The 18,556-nt window shown below is 35.6% G+C and overlaps 2 protein-coding genes and 2 pseudogenes across 2 annotated transcripts; all 4 read right to left on the bottom strand.

Annotated features, from left to right (window-relative positions):
- Positions 1-2,342: 2,342 nt before the first annotated feature.
- Positions 2,343-3,124, bottom strand: LOC132162817 (uncharacterized; annotated as a pseudogene).
- A 1,100-nt stretch (positions 3,125-4,224) lies between these two features.
- LOC132162816 (GDSL esterase/lipase At5g22810-like) lies at positions 4,225-7,484 on the bottom strand. Its single transcript, XM_059573040.1, has 5 exons — positions 7,238-7,484; positions 6,497-6,624; positions 5,985-6,218; positions 5,125-5,380; positions 4,225-4,554 (listed from the first exon to the last, which is right to left on the bottom strand). The coding sequence occupies exons 1-5, from the start codon at positions 7,482-7,484 to the stop codon at positions 4,361-4,363; spliced, it is 1,059 nt and encodes a 352-aa protein (XP_059429023.1). The 3' UTR covers positions 4,225-4,360.
- A 1,216-nt stretch (positions 7,485-8,700) lies between these two features.
- LOC132162815 (uncharacterized) lies at positions 8,701-9,419 on the bottom strand. Its single transcript, XM_059573039.1, has 4 exons — positions 9,304-9,419; positions 9,079-9,209; positions 8,913-8,974; positions 8,701-8,796 (listed from the first exon to the last, which is right to left on the bottom strand). The coding sequence occupies exons 1-4, from the start codon at positions 9,417-9,419 to the stop codon at positions 8,701-8,703; spliced, it is 405 nt and encodes a 134-aa protein (XP_059429022.1).
- A 1,071-nt stretch (positions 9,420-10,490) lies between these two features.
- LOC132164575 (GDSL esterase/lipase At5g22810-like) lies at positions 10,491-18,191 on the bottom strand (annotated as a pseudogene).
- Between the last annotated feature and the right edge of the window lie 365 nt (positions 18,192-18,556).

Below are 18,556 nucleotides of genomic sequence, written 5' to 3'. Positions count from 1 at the left end.
TCATAAATTACTTTTCGAGTTTGAGCATTTTATTCTTAATTCGACCGACCTAACCAGAATGTCACAAGTACCCCACTAGGACGTCGTCAGGACTCCTCGGAATTTGGTTGGGACCTGCCGAGACCCAATCGGTCCCACGCTAGGACACCGTCAGGACCCCGCCGGGAACTCGTCGAGATTTAGCCGAGGCGCCGCTCGAACTTTGCCGAGACCAGGTTGGGACTTGCCGGAACCCGATCGGGACCCCAGTGGGAACACAATTGGGATTCCCTAGGATCCGGCCAAGCCACCATTGGAACTTTGTCGGGACCTGGTCTAGACACCATCGGGACCCGATTGAAACCTCATCGAACCTGGTCGAGACCCCACTTGGACCCGATCGGAACTCGCAGAACCCGACCAGGTCAATGCCGGGACCCGGTTGGGACATTATTGTAATTTAAATTTTAATATGATTGAATGAAAAAATATATTAAAAAAAAAATTGTGATTTTTTGTCTAAGCCAAACACCGAGAACTTTCAGTACCATGGTTAGGCTCATATGGTTTCTTCTATCAACTGCCTTGGCTTATACTTATTGAAATTGCCTTGTCTTTTAGTATTATGTTTCCCTTAACCTTTGTGACAGCTTAGAAGGATGATCTGTATTTTAACCCAATGGACTGCTTCAAACGACTCTGCCGAAGAGGGTAACATGACAAGTGAACTTAATTAAGATATTGTCAACGTGAATTATGGATTGATTGATTGGTGTCGTAAATATTTTGAGTTATGCTATGTCGTTTGGTCATGCATTTAAAATGGAAAAGAAACTTAAATGGGGTGAAGGGAGAGATGAATGGGTTGATTTGCTAGAGCCAGTTTCAAATTAAAGCTTCTTTTCGGTTTTTGTCAAAATTTAGTTAGGATTATTTTAGGACTTTTCTTTATTCTACATTTTGATCAGCTTATTGGATTTTCCAGTCCTCTACTGTATTAATTTCTTGTACTTGGCTAACTTTAGTGTGCTGTTCTTTAAAATATGTCATTTTTTATTAATGAAAAAAGATCTCAAGTCTGTTAGGGTTAAGTAGAATGAGAGGGACTCCATGCCCAAACAACTACGTGGTTTACTGACTTTTGGCTTATATACTTAGTTAACATAGAACTCGCAGTTCTCAATGCAACAAAAAAGATTCGTTTGGCAACGATTTTTTCGGGTAATTTTTTTGCTTTTTAGCATATATATATAAAACACTCAAAAGTACAAAACACTCAAAAATACTTTTACCTTTACATCACGTCATAAGTTCATAACTAATAAACAAAAAGCACCATCTTAAAAATTGTCAAACAAAACCCTTTGAATTAGAAGATTTATTGATTCATCCTATCTCTTTTGATTCCCACCGAGTAAGGCTTAAACTTTAGGCTCTATATCTCATTGCCTCGAGGCCTGCTTGCTGTAAAATCCCAGAAACTAATCTGAAAACAGCCATGCAAGTTTACAGCCCTGATCATGTTCTTGTTGCTATGTGTTTTATGATACGTCTATTGGCATGACTGGATAAAAACACATTGCTACTTGCCTCTGCCCATTTCATGTGTCAATATGACATATGAATTAAACTTATTTTTATACATATTTTATGAATACAACATTCATGAGTGCTAATCCTTAATCACAAATTTAATGCTGCATAGTCCTTCAAGGAATGACATTTTTTGTATCGCCATCTGCGTCCTACTTTTGAGATGTATGGCCCATTCAATCACAGCAGAGAAAACTTGGGTAAAAAATATTGCGAGGAATACATTTTTTTTTCCTGGATCCTGCTAGGAACATTGAAATTTAGCTGTTAGGACAAGATTGCAAGAGATCAAATTTGTGCCTCATACATGAAAATGATGATCGGTCGATGCCCCCGGCCTCACTTTTACATTATAGTTTTGCAGGTAGAAGTCAAGCGAATCTTTTAAGCGACCAGATGCATGTTATCCAAAACATTTGGCTGCTTAATGCAATACACTAGTTTCTGGGGTTGGAATGCTTGAAAAGCATATATCATTTTCAGCTTTTCTGTACCTTGAATCGACTCTGCACTTTTGGCACTTTCTTGTTGGCGGACCACAAAACATCAGAACATTGTAAAAAGAAAATGAGTGAGAATTAAGTCTCTCATGTTTGCCGTTTCATTGTAATATAGACTATAAATTTGTATTGGAACTCTTGAAAATTGACACAACTTTGCGCTTTGAGAGTTGAGAGAATTCTACATGTCAAATTATAAATGAAGTGAAATATCCCAAATGTTTCACAATCCTCATTTATGATGACTTCTTAGTGATTGGCCCAAAAGCATCAATCTTGGCTGAAAGTCTTGCTCTCTCTGACAGATGCTCTGACAGAATCATACAAGTTCTTTAATTAGGGGTCGTAGAACAATTTGTATGCCTCCATAACTTCAAGATACCACATTGCCTCTCGATCCGGGATCGCTGAAAGATCAACAATCTTGTGAACCTAATATCAAATACACAATGCCCAAATATTTGCAATGGTGAAAATTCTATTCAAAATTTTGCTCTTTCATTATTCTACAATTGTTTTCATCCAACAATGAGCAAACAACTTTGTACCTTGATCACTGGGGGCTCAACTGCACCTGCACTGTATCCTCCAATAACCATCACACACATCCCTGTAGTACAAAGTAACATAGAGAGGGTGAGAAAAAACAATCAAATTTTGCCTCTATTTCTCGGAAATGCTATAATACGCGGCCGGAGAGTGAAAATTTTGGTACCGGTCGTCCAAGGGCGTAGACGGAAGTCGGCGGAGTTGAGGGAGAGCTTGGTGACGCTGGTGCTGTCGTCAAGAAGCAACGGCGCTTCTACGTTGTTGTTTTCGTCAGGGACTGATACCAGAACGCCCTGAGATACAGAAATTGATTCAAAATAGAGAATTGCATGGTAAAATGGGAAGGGTTTTCTGGGAAAGTCAGAGAGAGAGAGAGAGAGAGCTTGTAACCAAGTACGTTGGAAGAGGATGCCATCGAGACTCATGGCATTCTGCGGCGCCATTTTTGTCGCATCCTTCAGCTAAGCGCACAGCAGCTTCAGCGATACTAGGCTGTAGTCCATCTCTCTCTCTCTCAATCTCTCTCTCTCACCTCTCGCCTCACCCAAAGAGCCAGATTGCCCGTATATTGAATAACTTATTTCAATTTTAGGAGGGAAAGGATGGAGACTAAACGACGTCGTTCAAAAGTTGCAAAGAAACAAGCAAACTATCAGAACCAGAGTACGAATGATTGGGAGATAATGTCAAGTTTGGCCCAAAACAAGAGACCCAATCATGTTCTGTTTTGTCTCTTTTTTTCTTTTCTTTTTTCAATAAAAGAATTTTATTGAATTTTTATAAAAATATACTTTTTTGGTTACTTTGAATTGGGCACTAATCTCCTTTTAATTGTAAAATGTTATACACAGCTTACTTTTAAGACACTAAAAATCAATATGTTCAAATTATTTACTGATTTTTGTTGAGAGGATCAAGGAATTTTATTTTTTAGAAAAAACTTTTTATCTTTATTTTGAAATGTATGTTCTTTCTCGTAAGAAGCAAACTAGAAAAGATTTCAAACTAAATAAAAGTAATAGATTTATGAAAAAAAAAAAAAAAGAAAGAAAAAATGTTGCAGTAGTCAAATTGCTTGGGATCAAATTCTTGCCCCCAGTTAGTGCAATGATCATTAAGCATAAATAAATTCAATGGTGGTTTTACTTTTAAAAACAAAAATGAATGAGCATAAAAAAAAAAAAAAAGGGCATGTCGTATGTCGATATAATACTTTTGATGCCAAAGTTAGAAAAATGTTTTGAGCTAAAAAAAGACTTTGCAGCAGTAAAAAAATTAATTTTTGAGAGACTATTTTCTAAACAAATACAATTTAAAAGAAATTTTAAAAATTTGAGCTTGCCTCGTAATTAAACACAAACGGACCCAGTCTTTTTTTTTTTTTTTTTTTTTTCTTTGTCATTTTTTTTTTTTTGTTTTTATATTTTCTGCTCAATGGGTAGAAAATTGGTCCTGACTGCATAGGCCAATTAAGCGGATAACACAAACTACAAGCAAGTATTTATTTTCTTTTATTGTCTGAAGATAATGAAAAAAGAAATACAGGAATAAATTTATCATTACTTGAATAGAATTATATCTAATCATTCAAATCTCCATCTTCGTCCCTCCATATTCCATTATTACAAACAAAACCACAAGAAATATAAATAAATTAACCAAATTAACCGTCAACAACATATGGGTTGAAGAGCAAATTAAGAAGAGTAATGTTACGGTAGATGCGCACATGTGTATGATTAGCTCACGAGCCGCATGCCACTTTCGAGCAAAGATTCGGCAATAAATCCGTTTGCAGCGTCCGATGGATGGAAACCGTCCCAGAAGACGTAATCAGATGCATTAGCACACGTCCCCACAGAAAACGGATTGCATAGAATTGACGTTTCTAGCAAACCTGTTCCGCAGCATGCCTTCCTTGACTCAGCAAACCCTGTAACCATCCAGATTTATGAAAATTAGTCAATCAATATGCAATCAGCTTTGTCTCTTAATTCATCCCAAAAAATAAGGTTTAGTCTCTTAGGCTCCCTTTGTTTCAACATAAAGTATTTTCTGCTAATCGAAATGATTTTTTAGAAAGAAAAAAAAAATAGATGAAAACAATTTTTGGTGTTTGGCGCGCAAGAAAAATTGGTGATGGCATTGGGAAACGGCCAGTGACTTCTGGCAACCTCTGGTTGCGGCGGCCAGTGGCAAACTCTAGTGGTGGCTCCATGCAACTTCCCACGATGGAGGAGAGTGGGAGGAGGAAAGAGATCCCTCCTTCCCCAGATCGAACAGCCTCACAAGGCGGTGGAAGAGTCTCACCATGGAGGCAGAAAATCCCAAACCCAAAAAGATTGAAAGGTTCTCTCTCTAAAAATGAGCGAGGGAGTGTATGGTAATTTTTTTTGGTCATTCTCACTTAGCTTATAACTACAACTTTTTTACAATTTGCCAAAATAAATTTAATTCCCTCCAATCGCATGCTTACATCAACCCAGAAAACAAATCCACTTACCATATGCTGTAGGATTTGTGGAAATATTGTAAAGAGGTCGGTAGATATCAAAGATAATCAACTTGAGACCAAAAAGTTGATTTTGCAACCTGTGAGATGTTGCATTAAGCCTATTATTAAAGGAAACGGCTTCATTGTTTAACCATTCCAGACACTCGTTGCTACCCAAACCAAATATTGTCATGGCTGCTGGCAGGCATCCCATTGGGGGCAGTGTTGTCACTCCAACTCTCCTTGCTCCCAATGCATATAGCCTCTGTAAAAAATAAATAAATGTTAATTTGTTTATCAATGAATGCATAGGAATTTATTTATTTTCTTATTTCTTACAAATAACATACGTAAAAACCCATTTATTAGTGGTAATAGATTAACATCGAAATGTTATGATATGACATAAAGATATAACGATAAAAGTAGAAACTTGAGAGTGTTTGTTAACATTTTTTTATTTGGAACAAAGAAAATAAAAGAGAGGAGAAAAAAGTTGTATCAAACGAAGCAAATTTTGGGTAAAATGTGTGTAGCATATTGAATTACTGTCTTTCTTTCTTTTCTTTGCTTTTCTTTTTTCTAATTAAAAGGATAGGATGGGTGACCAGCTTTGGCTATTCTATTTGGGTGTGACCATTAAAGTACCTACTCGCTGGGAGCCAACGATGGGAGGGGTGTAAACAATGAGAATCCATAGAAACTGCATCAATTAAGCCCAGTTGAGTCATAGCTTTATCTAATCCCTCCAAGCCCTAGTGCGTGCCCAACCAATTGGGGATTCCCATTGAATTATAATTACTATCTTATGAATTAAAAAATGGCATAAATAATCTATGTTTGAGAAATGCTATGAGCTGAGGAAGGACCTGGATGAAGTTTGTATAGGATTGCATGAGAATGTCTGAGAAGCGATCAAAAGTAAAGGCGAGTTGAAGAAGAGGATTAATGTAATAGTTTTGAAGAAAGTCACTGCTCCCAGCACTAAGATAGTAGACTGCATCGGATCTTATTGTTGAAGCATTTGATCTCCCTGCAATTTCCACCAACCTATTTTGGTACTCCCTGTAGTTCTCCAGCTGCTGACTTAGTGAGATCGTATTCTACACCACCAAAATCCACAACATATATTGTTAGAATATAAATTAAATGATTAAATTTGTTTATTTTTATCTGCTTAAGCTTTTGGAATAAGTAATTATTTAACATTGTATCAGAGTAAGAGTAAAGGCTCTGACTTCGAATTCATGTTTCTATTTCAATTAAATATTTTATGTGTTGGGCGTTTCACCTATTTTTATCAACTTAAACTTTTGAAATAAATGATAATTTAATGTATACGAATGAGAGAGATTTTTTTTCTTCTTGTTAATGTATTTACATATAGTTCGGCTGTAGCATCAAAATAACCAGACGCAGCTGAAGCAAAGTTTGCACCGGTCAAGAGATTATTTCCGTTGGCTTCGCTGCTAAGATAAGCTTGTGGATAAGGGATTTGTAGGCGTTCAGCTGTAATTTTTTAAAAAAAAAAAAAAATACACACACACTTACAAATGAGAACTCCATTAAAGAACCAGTAGAAAGCATTATATTAGTAGAGACACTTCTATTAGTAGAGAAACTTTAACCCCAAAGGGTTGGTTCATCTAGGGACGGAACTAGAATTCCTTATTTTTGGGGGCCAATGAAGGATTAGGCTTAATTTTTAAACAAAAATTACACATATTTAACTTAATAAAAAAAAATTAAAAGAATATTTGAAAATTCGTGAGTGCCACGTACGGCATCCCTTAGTCTTAATGTGGTTTGGTCTCTGGTTAGTTTGAGTGGTAAGTTACTTGGTCATGGTACTTCATGAAGCATTAGGTCTAATTAGCTTCAACCCCTTTGATCAATAATTTCTTAGGGCAACACCTACGAGTGAGAGCCTGAGCTTTTCCCAATCTATATGGGGGGGCTTTTTGCACTTGTGTCATGAGAAACTAGTCAGGGCAAAGCCCCGGATACCCGGATATAAACAAAATAATAATAAAGAAATAAATTTTTTTTAAAAAAAAAAAAAAAAGAAAAAAAAAAAAAAAGAGAGAGAAACTTGGAATTGAGGAGTTTGAAAAAGACGAACCAGCGAAGTCACAGGCAAGCTTTCCATTACAGAACCTCCCGGTTGGTTGTTTGGTTGGAAAGTCACGACCATAAGGTGGGAAATTTGACTTTATCAATGTGAATAAGTTATTATTGTTGCCCACATCGAATCCCGAGTCCCCGAAGAAGTACATTGCAGGCCCATACTGACCATCACCATATTGCCCATTAGCCACAAATAGGGAAAGAAACACAAGAAGAAAGGAAGCCAAGAAAGATCTCCCCATTATAATTAAGGAGTGTGTTAGCGAGGTGGGAATTTAGGGAGGGCTATAATAATTGGTTGTAGTGTATTAGGGAAGTGGGAATTTAAGGAGGGTTGTAGTGTCTTGGGTTCCTCAAACACACACTAATCACCATGCAAACAAAGATGGTTGGTTGAGAAGTTGCTGCATGTTCCAAGAAACATGACTTTAAACCTTTGACCATGGGTTCCTCAAATACACACAAATCACCATGCAAACAAAGATGGTTGGTTGAGAAGTCATTGCATGTTCCAAGAAACATGACAAATTTTCTAGCAAATGCTGCTGGACAGCTTATACTTTATAGGATTAATTGAAATTTGGTTTGAAATCTTTATGTTTATTTTATTTTATTTTGCTATTGTTTTATATATTCATTTCATTATATTTTCTTTCAAATCGTTCATGTGTCCACATTACAAAATGGTTGCAATCCTTTGTTTTAGATCCTTAATCACAAATTTAATGCTGCATAGTCCTTCAAGGAATGACATTTTTTGTATCGCCATCTGCGTCCTACTTTTGAGATGTATGGCCCGTTCAATCACAGCAGAGAAAACTCGGGTAAAAAATATTGCGAGGAATACATTTTTTTCCTGGATCCTGCTAGGAACATTGAAATTTAGCTGTTAGGACAAGATTGCAAGAGATCAAATTTGTGCCTCATACATGAAAATGATGATCGGTCGATTTCCCCGGTCTCACTTTTACATTGTTAGTTTTGCAGGTAGAAGTCAAGCAAATCTTTTAAGCGACCAGATGCATGTTATCCAAAACATTTGGCTGCTTAATGCAATACACTTGTTTCTGGGGATGGAATGCTTGAAAAGCATATATCATTTTCAGCTTTTCTGTACCTTGAATCGACTCTGCACTTTTGGCACTTTCTTGTTGGCGGACCACAAAACATCAGAACATTGTAAAAAGGAAATGAGTGAGAATTAAGTCTCTCATGTTTGCCGTTTCATTGTAATATAGACTATAATTTGTATTTGAACTCTTGAAAATTGACACAACTTTGGGCTTTGAGAGTTGAGAGAATTCTACATGTCAAATTATAAATGAAGTGAAATATCCCAAATGTTTCACAATCCTCATTTATGATGACTTATTAGTGATTGGCCCAAAAGCATCAATCTTGGCTGAAAGTCTTGCTCTCTCTGACAGATGCTCTGACAGAATCATACAAGTTCTTCAATTAGGGGCCGTAGAACAATTTGTATGCCTCCATAACTTCACGATACGACATTGCCTCTCCATCCGAGATCGCTGAAAGATCAACAATCTTGTGAACCTAATATCAAATACACAATGCCCAAATATTTGCAATGGTGAAAATTCTTTTCAAAATTTTGCTCTTTCACAATTCTACAATTGTTTTCATCTAACAATGAGCAAACAACTTTGTACCTTGATCATTCGGGGCTGAACTGCACCAACACTGTATCCTCCAATAACCATCACACACATCCCTGTAGTACAAAGTAACATAGAGAGGGTGAGAAAAACAATCAAATTTTGCCTCTATTTCTCGAAAATGCTGTAATACGCGGCCGGAGAGTGAAAATTTTGGTACCAGTCTTCCAAGGGCATAGATGGAAGTCGGCGGAGTTAAGGGAGAGCTTGACGACGCTGATTCTATCGTCGAGAAGCAGCAGCGCTTCTACGCTGTTGTTTTCGTTAGGGGCTAAGACCAGAACGCCCTGAGATACAGAAATTGATTCGGAATAGAGAATTGCATAGTAAAATGGGAAGGATTTTTGGGGAAGTAAGAGAGAGAGAGAGAGAGAGAGAGAGCTTGAACCAAGTACGTTGGAAGAGGATGCCATCGAGAGTCATGGCATTCTGCGGCACCATTTTTGTCGCATCCTTCAGCTGAGCGCACAGCATCTTCAGCACTACTAGGATGTAGTCCATCTCTCTCTCTCTCTCTCTCTCTGACCTCTCGCCTCACCCAAAGAGCCAGATTGCCCGTATATGGAACAACGTATTTCAATTTTAGGAGGGAAAGGATGGAGACTAAACGACGTCGTTCAAAAGTTGCAAAGAAACAAGCAAACTATCAAAACCGGAGTACGAATGATTGGGAGATAATGTCAAGTCTGACCCAAAACCAGAGACCCAATCATGTTTTGTTTTTTTTGTTTTTTTCTTTTTTTTTTTCAATAAAAGAATTTTATTGAATTTTTCTAAAAATATACTTTTTTGGTTACTTTGAATTGGACACTAATCTCCTTTTAATTGTACACAGCTTACTTTTAAGACACTAAAAATCAATATGTTCAAATTATTTACTGATTTTTGTTGAGAGGATCAAGGAATTTTATTTTTTAGAAAAAACTTTTTATCTTTATTTTGAAATGTATGTTCTTTCTCGTAAGAAGCAAACTAGAAAAGATTTCAAACTAAATAAAAGTAATAGATTTATGAAAAAAAAAAAAAAGAAAGAAAAAATGTTGCAGTAGTCAAATTGCTTGGGGTCAAATTCTTGCCCCCAGTTAGTGCAATGATCATTAAGCATAAATAAATTCAATGGTGGTTTTACTTTTAAAAACAAAAATGAATGACCATAAAAAAATAAAAATAAATAAAAAAAGGCATGTCGAGTTAGTAAATTGTTTTGAGCTAAAAAAAAGACTATGCAGCAGTAAAAAAATTAATTTTTGAGAGACTATTTTCTAAACAAATATAATTTAAAAGAAATTTTAAAATTTTGAGCTTGCCTCGTAATTAAACACAAACGGACCCAGTCTTTTTATTTTAATTTTTTTTCCTTGTCATTTTTTATTTTATTTTTTTATATTTTCTGCTCAATGGGTAGAAAATTGGTCCTGACTGCATAGGCCAAGCAGATAACACAATTTGTAAGCAAGTTTTTACTTTCTTTTATTGTCAGAAGATAATGAAAAAAGAAATACAGGAAAAAATTTATCATTACTTGAATAGAATTATATCTAATCATTCAAATCTCCATTTTCTTCCCTCCATATTCCATTATTACAAACGAAACCACAAGAAATATAAATAAATTAACCAAATTAACCGTCAACAACAACTGGGTTGAAGAGCAAATAAAGAAGAGTAATGTTACGGTAGATGCGCGCATGTGTATGATTAGCTCACGAGCCGCATGCCACTTTCGAGCAAAGATTCGGCAATAAATCTGTTTGCAGCGTCCGATGGATGGAAACCGTCCCAGAAGACGTAATCGGATGCATTAGCACACATCCCCACAGAAAACGGATTGCATAGAATTGACGTTTCTAGCAAAACTGTTCCGCAGCATGCCTTCCTTGACTCAGCAAACCCTGTAACCATCCAGATTTATGAAAATTAATCAATCAATATGCAATCAGCTTTGTCTCTTAATTCATCCCAAAAAATAAGGTTTAGTTTCTTAGGCTTTCTTTGTTTTGACATAAAGTATTTTCTGCTTATCGAAATGATTTTTTTTTTAATTTTGTTTTTTTAAAAGATGAAAACAATTTTTGGCATTTGGCTCGCAAGAAAAATTGGTGATTGAATGAAAAAATATATTAAAAAAAAATTGTGATTTTCTGTCTAAGCCAAACACCGAGAAATATTTTCAATTAAATCATTTTCAAGAATATTTTCTGTTGAAAATATTTTCCGATAAAAAATATTTTACATCGAAACAAAGCCCAAATTAATTCAATCTACATTTGGTGAGTGCTTGGGTCAGAATAATTGACAGCATTTCTATTAATAATTAGTTTTTAAATACATGTTAAAAAAAAAAAAAAAAAAAAAGATTTTGCATGTGGTCAAGTAGTGTTGGACGGTTATTGTCCCACATTGAAAAAATGCAATAAAATCTCTCATTCTTTTTTCTTTCTAACAAAGTAGAGAATGGGTTACAATTGATCGAAATATTGAAAATGAGTGGACTCTCTTACAACAAACTCAAAAACGAAAACCAACATTGCAAGAAAGCAAATCAAAGTAGGAAATGGGCCAAACAAATGGCCTGGCCCTCTCCAAGGGACTGTACAAAACTGTTACTAAAGAAAAAGGAGTATAGGAAGAGTCAGAAGCCTCAAGAGGTTCACCAACTCTAATTACAGGTAAAAGAACCTTAAGATATCCAAACCCATCTACACTGCCGCCACGGAACTCCTTTAACCATAGGAAGGAAGTTAAGGTAAGAAAGAAACTCTCAAGAACCGAATCTAGAACCGAAGAGAATGGAGTACTATCTCAGGTAGCGCTAGTCTCCACAACAAAGAACCTTAAGAACAAAGAGAGACTAAAATCCACAAAACCCAATCAAAACAACAAGAAATACATGGAAAATAAAGAAGAAGAAAAAAAAAGGGAAGAAAAAAAAAACTAGTGAAAATACAATAAAAAATAAAAATTGTACAAACAATAGTGTTGGCGGTGGAGAAGGTGGAGGAGCGGCACGAGAAGCCTGCTGACTGAGGCATGGGGAACATGTGTTGAAGCATGAACGACTGGAGGCAAAGCGGAAGGTAGTTGTGGGGAGCGGGGAGGTTGATGAGGACGGTGGACTGGTGCGTGAAGACCTAGGTCGACTGGAGGAAAGTATATTGGGTTTTAAAGAAAACTCTTCTATGAACCATAGCAGAGCCAAGTTGCAGGGTGGAGGATGGTGAGTGGCAAGTAGCAGGGAGCTAGACTGAGAGGAATCAAGTGGCCTTGGGCAGTAGAGTAGTGGACGGCGGAAGGTGGTGAAAAAACATTGTTAAAGGGTGAAATGAAATAGGAAAGCCACGAGAACACCGACTAGGGAGAAAAAATGAGAGAGGAGGGAAAGAGGAAGAACCATCCCTCCTTCCTAAACAAACACACAACTAGTGATAAAAAGCCTCACAAAGGAGGCACGTTTTCTCTACATAGAGAGAAGGAAGAGCTTCTCTCACTATAAAGAAGCCGTAAATTTATCTTTTATATATAAGTGATTGCATTTGGCATAAGCAGTGCCGAGTTTGGTAATGCAAGCTTGCAACCAAGTGGGACGTTAATTTACATAATAATTCCACCATTTAATATATATTTTACTTTTGGATAAATTCACCATGTGGCGTTTGTATTTTCTTTGTTATTTTTTAGTTCAAATGTGAAATAGATGGATGTGGATTTCATATAAAACATTAGGGCTTAAGAAAACACTAACACAAGTCCAAACTATTTTTTAAATTGTCTAAAAATGTCCTAATAGAGACCAAAATGCCTATTACCTCATTTGCGATAAAGGATAATAACCGTAATAACCACGTTGATATAAATAATAATCGTATGCTGCGAATGCAGGTGTGAATACCTGAACATAATAACCTCATCCTACAAAGCTCTTTCTAATATCTAAGACGAGTTGGGCATGATGAACCCAAATTGAAGATCATATAAAAGTAAAACCATTTAGAATCTTTATTTTCTTTCTAATTTTTTTGTTTTGTTTTTTCAATTTCCTGTTCAATGGGTTCAAATTGGGTCTTACCCAATAAGCCCAAGGATAAAGGTAAGCCACTATGGTTAATTGAACCTAGCTATTTGAGATTGCATTAAGGAGCGTAAAGGGTATTTTTAGTATATAAAAAATTGAACCAAGCAAAAAGTTAGTCCGTTTGGTAAAGAACTCAAAAAATACTTTTCAACTTTTTTGCTCTTAAAAAGACCAAAAAAAACTAACACTTTTGAATATATATATATATATATATATATATATATATATATATATATATATATCCTACAAATAATAGTGTTGGTGGTGAAAAAGGTGGAGGAACAGCAAGAGAAGCCCGCTGATCAGGGCATGAGGAACACACGTCAACGCGTGAGATCCATACGCAGGTGTGTGGAGCTCACGCTGGACTGGCACGTGAAGACCTGGTTCAACTAAAGGAGAGTATATCGGGTTTTAAAGAAAACCCATCTACGAACCCTGGCAGATCTAGGTTGCAGGGTGGGGGACGGCAAGTGGCAGGGAGCTGGATGGTGAAGGAGGCAAACGACCTTGTGCAGCAGAAGGTGGTGAAGAAGCTAGAACCTTCCCTCCTCCCCAAACAACCATACAACCGGTGGTAAAAAGCAACAAATGAGGCAAGTGTTCTCTACCTAGAGAGAAGGAAAAGCTTCTCTACTAGAGAAAAGTCGTAAATTTATCTCTTTATTTAAATGTGATTGCGCTTAGCATAAGTAGTGTCGAGTTTGGTAACACAAGCTTGTAACCAAGTGGGACATTTCACATTCGTATACATAATAATTTCACCATTTAATATTATTTTACTTTCGTGGATAAATTCATCATGAGACATTTGTATTTTATTTTATTTTTTGTTATTTTTAAGTTCAAAAGTAAAATAGATATGGATTTCATCTAAAATATTAGGGCTTAAGAAAATACTAAAACAAGCCCAAAACACTAAAAACATGTCAAAACTATTTTCAAAATCATTTAAAATATGTCATAATAGAAACCAAATAGCCTATTACCTCATTTGCGGATAACAGATAATAGCCGTAATAACTACGCGAATGCAGATAATAATTGCATAATACAAATGCAGAAATGATTACTTAAAAGTGATAATCACATTATGCATATGCGGATGCAAATGCAGATGTTGCCAATAACCACATCCGCATCGGCATGTGCAAGATGGATGTGGGCAAACATGGTATCCCAGCTAATCTGATTTTATTTGAGTGAGTGTCAAAAACCAAGTTGCCATGATAAAAATAAGGGGAAACTTCATTGTTTTGTAATCTCCTCCCAAAGTTCAAAATAATCCTATATATATATATATATATATATATATATATATATATATATTGCACTTTTTCTTAAAAAAAAAAATAATAAATAAATCATTGTAACTTAGGGGTAATTTTGAAATTCATAAAATTTACAAGGGTATAATCATCATTTTGACATTTGACAAACCTTAACTAGAGGGGTATGTGAGATTGCAAATTTTTTAAAGTTTTCAATATACTCAATTAAGAGTTTTTAAACTTTGAAGAGGGATTGCAAAAACGATAAAAGTTTAAGAGAATTGAGTAAATTTGTCATAAAAATAATTAAACCTTCGTTGACCTAGTCTCATAAATTAAAGCCAAACTAGCTATCCATCTTCATCTTCTAAGATCCACGACAGCTACAATCCATAGTCAACTACATGCCACCAAACATGGGAGGGGAACCAAGAAATCGACTTCAGCTGCTTGATTTATTGTATTCAATTGTGGGATGGGTGCATGGGGTTCCCGTACCACCAACTGATTTTTCAAAGGTACTACCAAAGTCTAAAAAGAATTACTAAAATCTTTTTTTTATTTTGATTTCTTGCAATATATATTTGATTTGTACACGGTGGACCATCCACATCTTGCAAAGTTCTTTCTAATATCTAAGACGAGTTGGGAATGTTGAACCCAAATTGAAGATCATATATAAAACCATTTAGACCTTTTATTTTCTGATTTTTATTTTTAATATTTTTTTTTTTTTATTTTTTTTTTTTTTCAATTATCTGCTCAATGGGTTCAAATTGAGTCTGCATAGTCCAAGGGTAAAGCTCTAGCCACTATGGTTAGAACCTTTTTAGAGTATTTTTGGGATTATATTTGAAAAATATAGTTTTTAAGTCAAAAAATGTTTTTTTGGCAAAAGCTTCATTTTTAAGCTTTTGTCAAACCATTTTTTTGGCTTTTATTTTGGATCCTTAAAAGCGTTTTCATTTTTTTTTTACCAAACGAGTATTTTTTTTTCTTTAAACAGACTTTTTGATTGTTAAACACACTTTTAAACCCATCAAATACACACCCAATCAGGCCCCTAAGCAACTAAAGAGCTTAAACAATACTTCTAGTATATAAAAAGTTGTATCAAACAAAAAGCTAACTTGTATGGTAAAAAAAAAAAACTTAAAAAAATATTTTTTGATTTTTTTTGGTCTAAAAAATACCAAAAATCATTTTTGAGAAAAACTTAAAAATAATTTTTTTTTTCCTAAACAAAAATCATTTTACTTTAAAAGTCTTATTTCTCAACGCAATAAAATCAAACATGTAAGCAAGCTAGTCTTTATTTTCTTTTTTCTTTTTTCTTTTTTCTTTTTTGTGGGCACATATTACAACAACAAAACATGCACAAGAAATATAAATTAACCAAACAACCGTGAAAAACATTGATCTATTGAAGAGAAATAAAGGCAGAATAATGTTGAGGTACGTAGATGCATGCGTGTGTTTTATTAGCTGATGAGCGAAATGCCACTTGCGACCAAATTAAGTTTGGGCTATAATGTTGTTTGCAGCCTCGGAGGGATGGAAACCGTCCCAGAAGACATAACTTGACGCATTAGCACAGGTGCCCACAGATAATGGATTGCATAATATTGCCGTCTCTAGCAACCCTGTTCCACAGCAAGCTCTCCTTGCCTCAAAAAACCCTGTAACCACACATATTATCAAAAATCAATATATCAATATATATATTGATCATATATAGTATTACATAATAAATATCATCAGCTTGACTGCTAAGAAAGCCTAAGGAAGCCCAGGAAAAGTACACACACTGATGCTACATACCATGCAACCAGAGACACTCTCATAGATCCTATGTGCGCTGCTTCACTCACTCATATATTGACTTGGGTGTCAGACTGTCCCCAGTCTCTAGATTGGTTGACCTTTTTTAGGTATCTAGGAAAAATTGTTCACTTAGCCACTACAAGAAAATATGATCTTTAGTAGCAACATTATTAGCGTCCACTTTGCAGTTGACGCTAATACTCAACCCTAATGCTTAGTACTAGCGTCCACTTTAGAGTCGACACTAATATACTAGTGGAAAATTATGTCACTCGTGGCTTGAAGTGGGAAAACAATTAGTAGTGACAAAATCACTATTAACGTGGATATTTGTCAACGCTACTAATAACCTATCAGCATCCACTTTGTTGTCGATGCTTATGTATTTCTCAAAAGCCCTATCAGGGGTGACACTGTTAGTGAACGCCGATGGTCAGAGTCCACTTTTGGATGTGGCTAATAGTAAGTTATCAACGTCTACTAAAAAAAATTGAAAATCAAAGAGCTATAACGTCCACCAAAAATTGGACGTTGATGACCTATCATCAACGTCCACTGTTGGATGTGGACGCTGATAGTCCTCTATCATAATTAAAAATAAAAAATAAAAAATTGTTCGCTTAGCCTACATCTACAATTCTTTTACAACTTACTATTATGCGGCTAGCAAAATAAAAAATTAAAATTAAAAATAAATAAATAAATAACACCTTTCAATCTCATGCCTACCATTTGCTGTAGGATTTGTGACAAGATTGAAAAGAGGTTGGTGGATATCAAGGACAACCAATATGAGACCAGAAAGGTGATTTTGCAACCTCTGAGATGTGGCATTGAGCTTGTTATTGAAGGAAATTGCGTCATTATTTAACCTTTCCACACACTCTTTCCCACCCAACCCAAATATTGTCATGGCTGCTTGAAGGCATCCCATTGGGGGTAGTGTTGTCACTCCAATTCTCCTTGCCCCCAATGCATATAGCCCCTGTCACAAATTAATGTTTCTTTTTTCTTAATTCTTACAAATGTTTGTTAATGTTTTTATTTCGAAAAAATAAATAAATAAATAAAACAAAAACAAAAGGCGGGACCTGAATGAAATTTGTGTAGGATTGCATGAGAATGTCTGAGAAGCGATCAAAAGAATAGGCGGTGTGAAGAAGAGGATCAACATAATAGTTCTGAAGAAAATCACTGTTCCCAGCACTAAGAAAGTAGATTGCACCAGATATTATTGTTGAAGCATTTGATTTCCCTGTAATTTCCACCACCCTACGCTGATACTCCCTGTAGTACTCTAGCTGTTTACTTAATGGGATCGCATGCTACATATATAGATCACCAAAATCAACAACAACATATCATATCGTATCACATCATATGTCATATATATATATATATATATATATATATATATAAGCTAGAATTTTAATCTTGTTAATGTATTTACATATAGGTCGGCTGTAGCATCAAAATAACCAGAAGAAGCTGAAGCAAAGTTTGCACCGATCAATAGGTTGTTTCCACTCGCTTCTCTGCTAAGATAAGCTTGTGGATAAGAAGTGAAGCCTAGGGTTTCAACTGTAATTTCAAAAAAACAAAAAAAACACAAACGAGAACTCCATTAAAGAGCCGATAGAAAGCATTACTATAATTAATAGAGAAACTTTAACCCGGAAGGGGTTAGCTTGAGTGTCATTTGGCTCTGGCGTCTCATGAAACATCAGGTTTAAGGTTCGACCCCATTGACTGTAAATAATTTTTTAGCTACACCTGCAAGCGAAAGCTTGAGCGTTATATATATATATATTAAAAATAATAATTAAAAAAAAAAAAAAAAAATTGGGGAGTTTGAGAATGATGAACCAGTGAAGTCAGCAGCAAGCTTTCCATTGCAGAACCTGCCGGTCGGTTGTTTAGTGACAAAGTCCCTTCCATAAGGAGGGAAGTTAGCTTTATAAGGGTGTGGAGGTTGTTATTGTTACCGACATCAAAAACAGAGTCCCCAAATATGAACAATGCAGGAACAAGCTGGGCATTAGCCACAAATAGCCCAAGAAACACAAGAAGAAAGGAAGCCAAGAAAGATCTTGAAAGGCCCATTATAATTTTATATATAAAATCTGATATCAATACTTTGTTTCTTTCTTTGTAGCTAGGAGAGATTGATAGATAGAAGAGGCTGTTGAAGATGGGTAGGAATTTAAGGAGTGCTGCAATAACTTGTTGGAGACTGTTGAAGATGGAGAGGAATTTAAGGAGTGCTGCAATAACTTGTTGGAGACCAACTTGGAATCGTCAAACACACACTAATCACCAAGCAAACAATTATGGTCGATCGGTTGGGAAGTCACTGTTCCAAGAAACATGTCCCATTTTTTAGAAAATCCTCCATGTTTCCACATTACAAAATGATTGCAGTCCTTTGTTTGAGAAAGTTCATGAAAGATAATGAAGAAAAAAAAAATGCT

This window comes from Corylus avellana, chromosome ca10, assembly GCF_901000735.1.
Source record: "Corylus avellana chromosome ca10, CavTom2PMs-1.0".
In the NCBI taxonomy this organism is placed as follows: domain Eukaryota; kingdom Viridiplantae; phylum Streptophyta; class Magnoliopsida; order Fagales; family Betulaceae; genus Corylus; species Corylus avellana.
The sequence above is the reverse complement of the archived record's forward strand: the minus strand, read 5'-3'. Positions and strand labels throughout refer to the sequence as shown.